The sequence below is a fragment of the Haemaphysalis longicornis genome, unplaced genomic scaffold, assembly GCF_048455015.1.
Source record: "Haemaphysalis longicornis isolate Haplotype H1 unplaced genomic scaffold, Haemaphysalis longicornis Haplotype H1 scaffold_2, whole genome shotgun sequence".
NCBI classification, from domain to species: Eukaryota; Metazoa; Arthropoda; class Arachnida; order Ixodida; family Ixodidae; genus Haemaphysalis; species Haemaphysalis longicornis.
In genome coordinates, this window is record NW_027526295.1 from 101,045,899 (window position 1) to 101,061,254 (window position 15,356).

The window sequence follows — 15,356 nt, forward strand, 5'->3', positions numbered from 1 at the left end:
ATTTTCAACTTAAGCGAAAATTTATCAGCCACTGAACATTGCAGCATGCCTCCTGTGATCATCCACCAATCTCTTATTAGGAAGCAGCAGTAATCCCTGTCCACGGTGGTTGTTTCCATGGTTTATTGTCAGTTTTTTGTTTCAAAAAGTGGCCTAATGTGCGCAGAAAACCATATGGCATCCACGATTCAACCAAGATGTGAAGAATAAGAAAAATAAGTCCTCAAGCAACTCGCAGAGAAGGCTTTATTTACTTAGACACAAATAAACCTGGTTCCACTACTAAATTTGGCCCAGGCAATGGAAGCTTGTCAATATCGTATTCGCTTTCATATATTACAATGCTTCAACAAAAAATGCGTAGCAGTTTAAACACAGCTCCCAGCACTACACTGCTGCACGTTCGCACGAATGGAAAAAAAATCGCACTTTCTGTGGCGTCAGTCTGAACAGTTACGCACAGTACTTCACCAGTGGGCCTTGAGGCGCTGAACCACTTTGTGGACCAAGTCCGAGTGGCTCGCGTAGAGGCGGAGTTCCTTGTCGATGTCTGCCCACCTGACCTTGGCTGCATCGTCACCAGCTTCGAGCGAGAACTGTCCCACAATGTCGCCACTGTCGTCGTGAAAATTGTACGCCACCGTCTCCATCCACGCATTGTCTGTGTTTCGTGGGTCGTCTACGTAGCCCTTGTACACCTGCGAGGCAAGGGAACAATTTCACTGGAGCGACAATTTGACCACAACATTGTTCGATGTCTTGGCTGAAGCAGAATCATTCCTTATGGTGGGAAAAGTGCTACAGCGACGAGGACAAGCAAGTACACAAGACAAAGCGCTACTAGCAACTGAAAAATTTATTACTGGAAATTTGCCCAGCGGTGCAAAGGGTGGCAGAAAAGAAAGCGACAAGGAAGAAGGGATGTGGTAGGAAACACGGCACGAAGTTTTTAGAGTGCAAAAAAGACGTAGCATACAGTATTCCATTAATGTATGGAAAGAAATACGTAGGGCAGACTGGCCGATGCCTGAACGTACGCCTTTGCGAACATCAGAGCTCGCTAAAAGGGTCACCGTATTCACATTTAGCCGTTCATTGCAGAGTCTGCAAATGCCGCCCAAAACTATGAGATACGTTTTGTTGATAAACACAAAAAACGACTAACAAGAGAAATAATAGAAGCTTTCCGTATAAAGAAAGAAGGGAATGAATATGTCAGCCAACCATCGGTCTTGCTGTCTGACATTGAGTATGCCTTTTTAAATCAGGGTTGATAAAGTGTGTGGCGCCTTTCTTGTCAGCACACGTGCGGTTTGAATATGTATAAAATGTGTGGTTGTTGGTGCGCCTTGGTCTTTTCAGATGGTAGATTGTGAAATTTGAAGTTATGACTGTGGCGTTTATTCCTTGTATATATGTATGTTTTTCCAGTAATAAATTTTTCAGTTGCTAGTAGCGCTTTGTCCCGTGTACTTGCTTGTCCTCGTCGCTGTAGCGCTTTTCCCACCATGAACATGTACCAACACGCCCAGCTCGCAGTTCTTCAGAATCATTCCTGATACCAATAGCTTGGACATGCCAGATAAATTTTTAACCCTTTCCCCATTACCAATGCATATTGAACAACTCATGGGAATGTGAAAATTTCCTGGCTTCCTTGAAGTTCGGGTCAGTAAAAGTTTTAAAATTTATTGCAGTTGGCCGCAGCTGCCACCTGTTCCCAAATAGAGAAAAGTACTCAACAGCGTTGAAAAGAGAAAATGGGGACAAAAATGTGATTTGCTCCTTATGGTGATAATGAGATTTGTTGAATTTATTAAACAGAACCTTTCCTGCTGTCTTCAGAGCTAGCCCCTGTGGGTCCCCATTAAAACTCTGAAATTCTGACAGAATCTGCAGTTTTATCAGCTACCTGATTCTGCAACCTCAACGGTCCACTGCTGCTCCTACTAAAGTTTGGCTTTGACTAAATGACTCTTGGCTGGCTAGGGAAGGATTTGCTAAAACATTTCGTTTCGCTTTGCAAAATTCTGTAGCACTCGATGACTTACAGCGGTTTTGGACATGTACTGCAGTGTAGAAACAAGTTTTGCTCTATTGGTAGACTACAGTACTGTGAATGCGAGTGTATCACTTGTAGCAACAGCAGCTATTTACTAATCCAGAAAATACTGAAAGCGTTAAAATGGGCATTGCTGCCCCATACGCTTTCCCGTACTATGATTTGTGATGCCACAAGTAAACAATGGTGAAACACGATGGTGTAGCTTGGAGGATCTCCAAGTTTCCTGAAACAAACATGAAAACAGGTACGTGTAAATATAAAATGAATGAATGCGAAATTTCCTGCCGCGATTACGCGTTTCCAGGTTCTTTTACTAACCTATGCGAGTGAACGCAAGAGTTATTGCCTCATTTCACTGTATGTGTTTATGTACACATGACAACAAGTGGCACGACTCTGGCCACTCTCTCTTTCTGGGATTACTAGGGTGATCAGCTAAAGAATGCGTCCAGCTGCATGCTGTGAAATTGTGCAAGCGGTCTCTACTGCTTCTCCTAGGTGGCAGCACGCTCCCTGCTGGAAATGCTTTCAATGACCTAGTAGCCGGTGGTCCCACTTCATAATGTCTGACGGGATATTTTATTATTTTGTCCCACAAGAAATAGAAAAGAAATGAAATGAGAGAGAAATAACACCTTTAATTATTTATCTCTACTCAATAAGAGCAGCATTTGCCATTGAACAAAAAGCCGAAACAGCCTTAAACAGTGCGATCTTTCAGATAAAACAATAATTCAGCCTTAGTGTCGCTGTAAGGCGGAGCAACTTCCGCGTGCAACTTATCTCTACTACTTTGAGTGCTCTCTGCGCAATGGCGCAAAGCGAGTACAGTGCAAGTTTCCAAGCTCTCTTTCACAACAGCATGATGCTTGTCCAAGACGGTGCCCTCACCTCGACCCCCTTGCTGAAGAACGCCTCGAGGGACTCCTCGAGTCTGCGCCTGTCGGGCTCCTTGAGGCACAGGCTGTTCATGGCCTCCTCGCAAAACTCCCTCCGCAGGGTGGTGCTCACCAGCTCCCCAGGATCCACCATTCCCTGCCGGGAAGGGAGGGGAAGGAGGAGGAAGTTTAAAACCGCACAAAACCTCCATATGTTGTGGCACTTGTGGAGGTAGGAGGAGCTTACAGGACTCGGTTAAAGGGCTGGTGAGGAGCTCTTCAAAAAAATTTTGATGGGGGCATTATTTTATGGTTTTCTTGATGCTGAATTTGAAAAACATGTTTATTTTATGTGCAAATACCCCCAAACGATCTTTTTTTTTGTCAAAACAAACGACCCCTGCCCAGGGGCACGGCAAGAGCCCTGGCTGCCTTTCGCGATTGGCTGGCGGCAGATGACGTCATTATCGGAAGTGCCGGCGCTGTGGTGACCGCTCGGCCTGGAGAGCTCGTTCTGTTCCCGTTCAGGTACGGGCCAGAAAGTCCTCTGGTGAATGCAAGACTCACACAATCTTTCCTTAGAAAGTATAAATGCAACAAGTTCGCTCGTGGCGAGCTTTAGAAAGAGGTTCCCCCCAACGGCTCATGGCTGACTTGTGTTCCTCGGATGCAGGGAAGTTGTGCAAATATTGTTCGCCGCTTTCACTACCAGCGCTAGTCACAATTCCTAGCACAATTTTTCAACACACCATCATCCCCTTCCTCGCATGTGTAACTTAGTTTTTACATTCGCACAGGCGGTAACAAGCTATGTGCAGTGGCCCGCTATGCGCGCAAGCAGCAGCTAGCGAGTGGCCACCGCCAGTTGCTCACCGCACTGTCATCCCCTTTCTCGCATGTGGAACCATATTTTCACGTTGCTAGTCATTCTAGCGATCGGTGCTGTGTTCATTCTTATGCACAAGTAGCGCCATCCATCGGCCTCTTGCTACATCTCGGATCGTATCCTGCCAGAGTAGTGTCAGCCCATTTCGCCATCACAGGCGAAATGGGCTGACCCTAAAGGCACACAAGTGCAGCTCCTGTGGGCCGTATATTCAAAGTAAACACGAGATTGTTCTCGACCTATCAGCACTCCTTGTCACATATGCAAGTAGCACGTTTCTCCCATTATTGCTTATGATGATTACGATGCTCCATGAAGGCATGTGCGGTCCCTTACTTAGCATATGACAGCTGGATGGTCCATGTGAAATTTTCATGCTACTCGTTTGATGCGGCTTCCAAGTGCACGTGTGCTTACTAAGGGCACGCACTCATAAATGCAGCCATTTATTACGCAGCCACACTGCAAATGGAATTGTCCATCGAAGACAGCTCCTTTGCCAGCAAGAGCGACACAAACTCACCCCGGGAATGGCCCATTCGCCCGAGTCCCTCCTGGCAATGGCTACAAACTGCAGCACCGGCAGATGGCTGCAGCTGCTCACAACCACACTGCCCCCCGCATCTCGCTTCCACCTGGGATGGAAAAAAATCGGAGGGTAGAGGAAGACAGTTGGCACCTGAGCTGGTGGCTGAAAAAAATATACATATTGTTACGAGGCAGGCGTGACAGGCAGGAAGAGTGCAAGGGATTGACCACCAGGTGATCCAATGCTTTACCATGCGAAATGGTGCAAGAGTTCTGTCACAATATGTAGAAAGAAGACGAAAAAAAAAAAAAAAAAGAAGAAAACGTCTGAGCTGGTTGCTTAACTACACTGCAATGTTTAGCCACAGCACTTGGCTGATCAGCATTGAAAACTGAAGTGAATTCTCAGAGCAACGTGCAACAAAAGCAAATGCCACACCAGGCAGCACTGCCGCGGAGTGGACAACAGGCCTGTTGTTGCTACCACAGAAAGCATCCAGAGGTGCCTGCAGTTCGGTTACATACACCATGGTCATGTGGCGTGAGACCTGAAAGTGCAGTTGCCTTTGGCAAAACGCTTACCGAAAGCAATAGTGGAATTGCAACTTTGCGGCAAGGCTGAGGTTTGCCAAAGCAGTCAATCCTTAAGAAATCCTCATTACGCTTCAACTTGTGGGCTTGAGCTAGCCCTGCTGCACCTTGCAATGGGTAAACTTGGTGCACTAAATTCTGGTCAAGTAAATTCAGTGTAACTGTCTCACTGAGGCAGCAAGGGAAATGTCTCTTTTTGGGAGTCACTTGAATCCATTACCACATGAAATCACCCGACTTACAGCACTACATTACGCCCATTTTCTAAAGCCAAATCAGTCGAAATCACTGATGATTCAAAGACAACGCTCTGTGCATTGCAACATCCACTGAAGAAAGACAAGGGAAAGTATGCCTCAGCTCATGCTGCTCGCAATGGAAGTTGCCCCTGGGCCTTATCACCGCAACCGGCTGTTCCTCTGCACAGCATGAAGCGCCTACTAGTGCGGGCAGTTTGGGAATCACAAAATAAAAGCAGGAGCAAAAGAAAAACTACCACACACAATATTCTCATGAGTGTAAATTCTTAAACACAAACTCAGCAAGAAAAGCAGATAATCTCGCGCATTAGCCACAATCTTTGTTGAAAGGTCACACCCGTTGACATGACCAGCTTTTTGCTCAGAGGAGTGACACACACAATGTACCGTTGCGCTCGTGTTGTGTACTCCTCTCTAGTCCCGTTTAGTTGCGCTGGTTAATCATGAATGTACCGTTGCCATTCCTTGTACCAGACTATAGCGTAACTGAGGGATATGGCATAAATCTACCAACCTAGTGATTAAACACCATTTGCGTACAAGTCGTTTTCTTAGTTGACCCATGAACTGTCTCAAAACTGGCCCAGGTATTTTCAATTAAGGCGGGACACTGGTCTTGAGCGCCGAAAATTTGGCAAAAAACCAATGTCCTGTATTAATTTTATTTACAGTCTACAGGCCCCAAATAGTGTGCCTGCAAAATATTATAGCTGTACTGTAAGAACTTATGAGCTGTCACTATTCAAAGTCGCCTAAATGACCATTCTCCCTATGTTTCCAAACTTTGTGCCTTGTTTACTCAGGATTAACTTTTTTCGCACGAGGTTAACTGTCAGGTACAATATCTTCGGATGTACTAGTCTGATTTGTATCACTTTTGCTGCATTCGAAGGCTTATGAACTGAACAATGCAATAGAACCACAAAAATATGGACTTTCTTTTTACTAGCACGAGGTATTATGCACTTCATTTTACAAAAACATTGGCAATTGATGACCTGACATTTAATAAGTTTACAGCAATTGCAGATACAATGCTAAAATTACTAATGTGGTATAGTTGCACTCCCTGGTCCTTCAAGAGCACGAAGGGATAAAAAGTGTTACAGTTTTAATGAAAAAATTGCCCAAAGAGGAATGGCATAACACTGCGCACAACTCTGAACTTACACCACATAGACAAAAACTGGCTGCATATTTGTCCTCAGGATGTCAAAATACACTTCATGTGTAAATCTCAAGCACACGGGTTAAAAAATAACAAAGATGTCCTCAAGACCAGTGTCCACCTCAAGCAGGCAAGGTGGTTGCCCGACCAGGCCCATGCAAAGCGCTCCCATTATGGTGTTCCCAAACAGACGCACCTGGTGACAAGCGGATCAGCGGCGTGGTTGGGCCCCCAGCGTCCCAGGCGGCCTCTTCCCGACAGACCGGTACGTCCGTGCGGATTCTGTGGCCTGCCGTTCACTACGGCGTACGGCCCCTCGTGGCTCCTTCGATCCACACTGCCGTCCAGGGAGTTCCACGAAGGGCAGAAATTGGCCCTGCAACAGAATACATGGAACAAAAGCACAGGCCCATAAGGTTCAGAAAATTAAACACAGAAGAGCACATTGAACACAGAAGAAGCTCGATGGAACAAGCGCCTCAACTAAACTAAGTTTACTGGAAGCACTGTCACATATAACTACAACCGTTTATGCAGGGGGCATGTGCAGTTGGATGCATAGACTAAAAAGGTGAAACGAGCACATTCCAAGTGAACCTTCGAAAAACTGCTAACTCACTGCCGTGTAGGAACACGGATGTGGTGCTAATGCACTGTTCACCCTATTTCTTGATACAATGTGCTTCTAACAATTCTCGGGCCATAGTGTTCTCACTTCTGCCAATAATTTTAATCTGCTCAACGAAGGGCTCACATTTGCACGCTTCGCAATGTGCAAATAAACGCGTGCATTTTGCTGCTTATAGACAAGTCATGCTTGCGTTCCCGTCATTCACGGACGTGCCCTTACTGCCCCATAATGCTTCTTCCGGGCCGTCGTGTTTCGTGCAGTGAAAGCTCGTTAATTCAAACTTCAATGATTCGAATCCATGGATAATTCCAACTGCACAATTTGATCCGGCCAAGCTCTATCATAAAGTCTGTGTATATTAAAAAGGCTGTTAATCCAAACCTCCGTAGGTTCCGCCATGGATAATTCCAACTACGCATTGCTGCGCCAGTGCCTTGGCACCTGGCACACGAGAGAGACGCACCCTATGTTTTCACACCGGGCTAAAATAAGGTAAAACCAATCTAAATCCCATATGGTGGACGTTTTGGAAGATGCCTTCTTTGTGAACTATGTCGATGGGGACGCGAATACACTGGTGTGAATGGTGCACTGACAGACGAGAGCACCATAAGGACAGAGGTGCAGAACCTGTAGCTGACAATGACGACAAGACGGACAAGGACGAAGCATAGTGCACCGCCCGCTCAGGAGTGATGGCCGGATGGAATGCCACCTGTTTGTTCTTCAGTTTTCAAGGAGGCACAGGCAAGGCTTTTTGCTGCATTCATTTGCTAGAGCCAAAGGTGCTAGCTGTCACCTTTAGGGACAAAAGGCCGACTGCAGTCACGGCCTTTTTCATGCAGCAAAGTGTTGACATGCGCTACTAGTACTTCAGAATTGCAGTGTACAGTCGGCAAAACGCTTGTCGATAACGCTCGAGCGGCGTGCTCCTGACTGAGCAGGAGACATGTAGTGATAAAACCTGGTTTGAGACTGGTAGAATGTGAGCATGCATGCCTCACATCAGCGTGATGGCTGTTTGCTTTGCCGCTGTGCCTGTCGCCTTGGCTTCCACACCTTCTTTCGCCGCGAGAAGCGCTGCCTACGCTTCCAGGCTGGGAAACAAAAGTGGAGATTAGCAAGTGTTAGTACAGCGTTGGCTGCGTTCAACTATATGCAATGCTTAATTTTCGCTGTGCCCTACGCAATTTATACAAGGAATTTTTCTCTGTATGCGATAGAATGAACAACAATTGCCAAAAACGCATCACGGCCGGTGTTCTAGAGTGACTAGATATCGGTCCATGATCACTTGCACAGTGCATTAAGTATTGCGGCGTCAGCCCGTCGGCAGTGACGTGCAAAGCCGAATGCAGAAACAGGATAGTGGTGCACGCGGTACTCATGCAGCGTATTGGCAGAACAATGATGCAATGAACAGCTGTGTGCCAAAGCTATTTCGGACGGAAAACTCGCACAGCACGAGCTGAGGCGGGTAATCTCCACTGTTGCTTCCCAGTGGTTTCCCGGCCCGGAAGCGCAGGCTTGCAGTGCTTGTCAGGGTGACAGTAGGTGCAGAAGCCAAGGTGGCGGACACAGTGAGAAGGGCCACAGCCATCGCGCTCATATGGGTCACGCATGCTCAAATTCTACCGGTCTCAAACCCGGCATTATCACTAGGTGCCTCCCTCGCAGTCCGGAGCACGCCGCTCGAGCGTTTTGCCGACTGTGCTGTTGTTATGGTTCACTTTCGTTAGTTCGAACTGAGAGAGCATCCCCTTGAAGTTTGAATTAACGAGCTGTTACTGTACAAGTGTGCACCAACTTGCTAAACAATGTGTTTTATTAAGGAACATAAGGCTACCACTCATGAAAGTGCTTTTAGAGGAATTAGAGCTGCCTGAAAATGACAGTCATGAGGAATGTTTTTGCTCCAAGCAGAGCCCGAAATCAACTCCCTGCACTTACCATATCTGAAATTTTGTAGGGCACGAAGGTGAATGACCAGATAATGCAGCAAAGTTGGCCGCACATAAATTTGCGCTATTTTCAAGTTTTTCGCAACGTGCAATGAGGATATAATTCGAGCCCCGCCTACCCGATCTCTGGGTCGGCCCAGGGCTTGGACGCAAGGCCGGGTATGCTGTAAGAAGGTGGCTCGTATTCGTCCCACTGCGTGGTCCAAGCCACCTTGTCGTCCGGCACGTGCAAGCGCTGCACGTCTGTCCCAGGATAGGCGGCACCTCGGCATTTCGTGTGCACCCGCATCGCCCTCGCTCCCAACGCCTGCGAAAACGCGGAAAGGGCCGATAAGGGTGGATATATAAATATCGAGTGTCCAGACGGTAAAGGGAATGCGCGCTCAAACGAATAGATAAGAGCGCGTACAGAAAAGTAGAAGAAAGTCTTCAGCAAGCTCTTCGGGGACATCAAACGTTCATTTTACTTGCGATCAGTCACTTCCGAAAATTTGTGATCATTCACTCAGCCCGCTTTCGACAGTTGCCTTTTGACTTTCGTTGGCTTCGAGCCATCGGCCGGAAAAAAGGAAGAAAAAATGTGTACAGCGACCAAATCAAAACTTTTTGAGAAATTTCTATTTTTTTTTGTAAAACTTTTAGTTTTTGTAACCACAAAATATAAAGGATTAATCCGCATTTTTTTAAAATACGCCGAATTTGTACGAGTTGCACGAAACCGAAAGCACTGAAAGCCGACAAGTTGAGACAAGTCCCTCGATTTAAAAAGGCGCGAAAACTTCGCGATCATGTCGAAAGCGTCTCGCATTTCATCGAAGGCTCGTAAAGGTGAGTCATTTTACGGTTGTTTAATTGTAGTTCGTGACATAATTTTTACGTGAGGAGCTTGCTGAAGTGTCAATTTCTTTCAGAGAAAAATGCACCATCACAAGGCGGGCGGCAAGTCGTTTCTGCAGATCATGTGTCGGAGGTTTCGGTCAGATCTCAGCGCGGTGAGTTTCGTCGTCCGTTTTTTAATTACAGCTTGGCATTTCGGTGTTACTATTACCGCATATGACCTTGCGTTCGCGCGACATTCTAAGATACGACAAACTTTACTCTGCTTGAATTCATGTGACAACATTCGGCATCGTGTAACAGATTGTGCAGTAATCGCAACCAAATTGTCAGGATTAGTTGTCGGCAAATTTGTAGTGTAGAGAATGCAGCTGTACTACAGTAGGTAGCAGAGATTGCTAAATAACGTAGAATTTGTTTTTGCTGTGACGTGTGGCGTTCGCATGATAGGATTGTTGGAGCTTGGTTGACCGTTGTCCTGACAAAAACAGTTACAGAAAATGTTGAAAAGTTGGACAAGCATATATAGCAGCATTGGCTAGACTCCACCACCACACTTCAACCCTTTTATGTGACTTCTTTGTTTTTCTTTAGTTGAATAAACCTGTGTCGATGCTGCTGTTTCACTCGACCAGGTTTAGGGGAAATCCCCAAGGTGGAGTAAGTTTCTGCTAAGGACATTCTGTCAGTTTCTGAGCAACCTGCGTAGGTTTCCTTTGTAGCCGTACGGCTGCATTTCAAGTGGACGTCAAATTTTCCTTCACCATTGTTTCAGTTTATATTCTGGCCGTACGTGTGTCGCCTTGGGTGTTGCAAGCTTTTAAAAGATTTGCGAGCGCGAACAGCCTCGAATACACTGCTGCAATCTCTCAATTCGTACTTCGGTATCCACCACAAGAGCCAGCAGGAAAAGAACGAGATTTCTACCCTATGCGTGTAACTGCTTTCCTCCAAACTGCAGTGTAAGGGCTCCAGAGCCTTTTAAAACGCAACTTGTCTTTATTTAACAAAAACTGCTCCAATATCTAAACTGTGCCTAAATCTGCATTCACCGAGACAGTGCTCCAGGGACTTTTTTTTTGCTTCACGTAACTATTTTTGCATAAAGGGGCATTTAATGTATGTGTCTTTTGGCACTAGTGCTAAAACCCCAGCTGTCATGTAGTACATCAATCAGTCTCCGCGATAGTCACCTTTGGCAGCAGTTGTCGGTGCAGAGAGACTGTACGAAGCAAGCTTGCTCCCACTCTGTGGTCTGTTGCAGGGGTTTTGCTCGTAGCCCACTTGTTTTTGCTTGCTTGTGAGCTTCAAAACGGTCAGGCTTATTGGGATCAAGAAGGTCGCACATTCAAATTTGTACGGCACCACTCTTCTTGTCCATTATGGTACTGTGGGCAGCCTTATACATGCGTTTCTTCTCATTTCGTCACAGGCCGCTCTTTTACGTCCGTCAGTATCGTCAGGGACGATGACGAGTACAAGGGAGGCGTCTATCTTCGTGCTCTTGCTAAGAGCGCCGGTCTCACCCTGAACTCGGGCAGAAAGCACAACACAATGAGTGAGTACGACGACACTACGAATAGTCCAAAAGTCATGTAATAAACTTGTTTAGTCACCGCGGGAGGATTCTCGTATTCCCTGATGTATGCTACAGCCCTCACTCCATCATTGTTATAAGTTGGTGCTGTTGTAAGCGGTCCCTTGCTGTATATACGTTAAATTTGTTCTTGTGAATTTATGAATTGAATATTATGAAATGAATTTATCTTATTCTCAGTACTTGTGTCCCAATTTGTGCATTTGGGAGGACTAGAGTCATGCTAGATCAGGTGAGGGGATATAGGCTTGGGAAGGCCTTCATTGGTGAGGCAAGGTTAGATGAGAAGTATCTAGCAGTTGGTGACAAGGGAAGTGATGTGTGTAATTCTGATGAAGAAGAAGTAAGCAGGCTGTGGTTACGCTTTCATCTGTATTGTTAATATAGCTTTAGTGCAATTCTTACATCATACCATGCCCAGCGGGATGTGTTTGTTTCATGTCGCAAAGGATTAGGTATGAACTCGTCAAGAGCTGTACTAGCCTCCGTGTGCTTTTTACAGCTGATGTTTACAGAGTGCTGTACCGCTAGGCCTTTCTTTGCTGCAGGTGTGGAGTCGGCCACATTTAGCAAAGATTTCGCAAAAAACTTGAAGGAACATCCTGAGTATCCACACGTGAGTGCTGCACACTTACGATACCACGAAGCTCTTCTTTTCCCGAGTGCTTCATATTCTTAAGTTAACTTAACCATTTCTGCAGCTGTTCCTTCTACACTAATTTCCTTCAATCTTTTTTTCTCCGCCAGATTGTTAGTGACGTCTTGAAGGAGATCAAAGAATACTTAGATGACGCCAAAAGGTAGGTCTGCCTTTCTGACAGATCTAACAACTTCCGTTTTGGCTTTAACAAATCCAAGGTGCTTTGCACGCTCCCCCAAAACCCTGAACACCACTCGTTGCCTTCCCCGCCACATTTCATCACTATGCATATGGCCTTGAACTCTGCCTTGCGGTGACATTGCTTTTGCAATTCACCATCGTAATGACTCGAGTGGTAGTTTTCAACATTTCTGAGTGTAGGAGTGAGGCTAGCTCCTGTCCTAATGAGCTGTACGTATGTAGGATGTGAATTGCCTGGCTTTATTTCACAGCATAATAGTGATGCAAAAATGGCTGGATGCTTCTTGCTGGGCTGCTCCTGCTACTTTTTGCATGGAACTGTAAAGCAAGCTATCGGTGGGAATATTTTGGCTGCGTCTTTTGCGCAAATTTTGCCTAAAACATTGCAATACCTTACAGCGTTGTTTCGGTGTTTTCGTGTGAAAGAAATTAAGCGATTACATTACCGCCAAGCTCCCAGTTAGCACTGGGCACAGCTTGCTGTACAAAAGAGTTTTTGCTATGTGTGGCAGGTTGCTCAGATTGTGTACTTGTCAAGTACAAGTTTTAGTGTTGGAAAGAGGGCAGTTTTTAGGGCTTTTGCGTTTATGTTAGCATGCCACTGGGTTGCTGCAGCTGCGTTCTGTTCTTGCGCATAGTTTCTTGACAAATTCAAAGTAGCCTGAATTTTGTCGTACCAGAACCAGCCTTTCGTCTGAGTTTCTGCTGCAGAGGTTCCGAAACCCTGCTCCTGAGTTCTCCCTTCCCTTGCTCCCGCAGGCTGAACAAGGCACTTTCTGTGACTCTACAAGACGCCAGTGATGGGTAAGAGGACTCTGGATTTTGCAGACACAATGAACATGTCTTGTTTTTCACACACATTCATACAAGTTTTCAGATCTAGTATATGGGGAAACAATTAGCAACCACAAGCTGCTTTCCCTCAAATTGTGTTTTTTTTCCCCCCACATTGTGCGTAAGAAATCGCATAACTGTCCCGCTCCTTCTCTTACTGTGAAATAATTGCATTGCTTAGTTATCAGACAACTCTAATTATGTTAATTTTTTTTCCTAATTGATAGTAGGGAAGTGACCTGGTGTATCTGCTTATGCTTCTTACTTTGTTTATAAGAGTCCCAAACTGCATGGTATGGAGTCAAGCAAATGATGGCAAAAGATAAAGGCTAAGCTCATTAAGGCAGAATTGCTTGAGCCATTTTTGATTCATAAGGAAGCTGTTGTGAGTCCCCAAACTGTTATTCCAAAGCTTTGTTGTTGTTGCTAAGTGGTTTTGTTTTATATTTCCTACTTTATTATTTTTTTTCTTGCTAGCTTGATGCCACTGTGGCTTTCCTTGCTCAAAACAATTGTGGATGGTGCTATAGCTGTGTAACTGAAGGAGTCGTCACTGAGTTGTCAATGACAGTTGCGAGGAGAAATTCACTTTGCCTTGTGTTGCGGGTCTAAACCTTTGGCTAGGTGTTGAAAAAAAAATTGTGGGGTTCTATGCAAGTTCGCGCCAGGTTTTACTTCTTGAAATATCTCGACCAGACTACCCTTCTGTTAGCTAATGGTTCAAGTGGGTTAGCGTGTTATGAAAGTGGGTGATTTTGGCCGTGTGTGCTGAACAGCTGCAATAATTTGCGGAAAAGACTGAACTTTGTTTTTCGACTGGTCTTTTCAGCGATGCGCCAAAGAACCAGGACACCGTATTCCGTCTGCTGCTTCGAGTACAACCACTTCAGGTGTGTTGTTCTCCTAAATAGGTCGTCTCGCTACGGAAAGAAATTGCAAGGTTGTTTTAGTTCATTTTAATTAACACTGTGTTATGTCTTATTCGAAAAGGGGGGAGGTTAAGGATCATGGGAAGCTCACTTTGCACTGGAAACTTTGGTACTCTTTGTCTTGTATCTCTTCTGAATGGCTGAATGCTGGAGTCGAGATGCATGCATGTTGGTTCGAGATGCACGCATGAGATGCATGCATGCATGCTGGCCTGGTTGGTTCTTTCTGACAGGCTAACATTTCATCCAGGGGTCTGCCTGATTGTGTCACATCAATTGAAACACACAAAAATCAATTAAAGCTTCTTATGTGGCATCCCACTGCTTCGAATTTAGCTTGGCTTTCAAAGAAGCCAAACAGAATTAAAAACTGTAGAACTCTTCCGTTGGGACCTTGGTGTATTGGAATGTATTTTTTTCTTTTTGTAGTTTGTTCTTTGTGCGTTTTGGTGCCCAGAGTGGCAATCATTGAAAAATTCTGAAGAATGGTCACTGCAAAATGCTGTAATTGTTGTCCATTTCGCGCAGTTTGGAGATAATTTAGTCTACATCATTCAAAACTTGCATAGAACTGCAGAAACTACATGCTACAGAGGCAGAGCACCAGTTCACTGTTTTTTGGCGTGGCTTCCAACTTCTTTCTTTGTGCGCAGTGGGGCCTGAGTGAACTGCTGCTGGAAAAAATGGTGGAGGAGGTCGCCATGAATGAGTAAGTCAGTTTGGGTGAAGAAAAAACAAACTAAAGAGACGTGGCCTCTTGGGTCACTTTCTTTTGAACCCTTTGTGGTCCGTTCCCGCGCCATTCCCGACAATGCAAAACAGCCTTAGCGGTCCGTTGTCGGGATATGCCCGACGTGGGTGTTCATGGTTAAATTTCGCTGTTTTTTTTCACTGCGCCGTTTGCACATTCTTTGTAAACATGATGCGCCATCTCTCGAGGGATAGGTGAACTTTGTTTGTCGAAGTTTTCTTCATATTGCACTGGTGTGCAGCACTATGTTTAGCACGGGCCTTCTGGAGCATTTTCATGCGCATGTTGTTTGCTGTGAAGCATGGCCACTTTCTCATCGCGGGTGTTCTAAGCGAAAGCGATGCTGACTTCAGTGAGGAAGAGAATTGCGTGCCTTCATCAGGTAGTGATGACAGGGATTCGACAGAAGCGAGTGACGAAGACCACGACGGTGGTAAAGAGCGCACCAGGCGGATCATTACTCAGTGAGCTATGAAAGACAATGAATAGGTGGGCAAAATTTTTTTCACCGGAATCTAGAGGTTTTTCTTGTCAACAGTTTTATTTGGAGGCACACGCAGCTGCAGAATCATGTGGAAACAAAGCAGCGAAACCTGCAG

At 45.5% G+C, this 15,356-nt stretch overlaps 2 protein-coding genes across 2 annotated transcripts in view; one reads left to right on the forward strand and one right to left on the reverse strand.

Moving 5' to 3' along the window:
• Positions 1-228: 228 nt before the first annotated feature.
• On the reverse strand, positions 229-9,516 carry LOC144169064 (ADP-ribose pyrophosphatase, mitochondrial). Its single transcript, XM_077698065.1, has 6 exons — positions 9,378-9,516; positions 9,088-9,275; positions 6,573-6,752; positions 4,353-4,464; positions 2,957-3,100; positions 229-698 (listed from the first exon to the last, which is right to left on the reverse strand). The coding sequence occupies exons 1-6, from the start codon at positions 9,417-9,419 to the stop codon at positions 468-470; spliced, it is 897 nt and encodes a 298-aa protein (XP_077554191.1). The 5' UTR covers positions 9,420-9,516; the 3' UTR covers positions 229-467.
• Positions 9,517-9,666: 150 nt separating this feature from the next.
• The window catches only part of Fancd2 (Fanconi anemia complementation group D2), a 92,407-nt gene continuing 86,717 nt past the window's right edge, over positions 9,667-15,356 (forward strand). The window contains exons 1-8 of the mRNA XM_077698066.1: positions 9,667-9,796; positions 9,880-9,960; positions 11,238-11,363; positions 11,951-12,018; positions 12,150-12,202; positions 13,003-13,047; positions 13,907-13,967; positions 14,660-14,715. Of these exons, the coding sequence (XP_077554192.1) occupies positions 9,757-9,796; positions 9,880-9,960; positions 11,238-11,363; positions 11,951-12,018; positions 12,150-12,202; positions 13,003-13,047; positions 13,907-13,967; positions 14,660-14,715 (530 nt within the window). The 5' untranslated portion in view covers positions 9,667-9,756. The remainder of the gene's footprint in view (positions 9,797-9,879; positions 9,961-11,237; positions 11,364-11,950; positions 12,019-12,149; positions 12,203-13,002; positions 13,048-13,906; positions 13,968-14,659; positions 14,716-15,356) is intronic.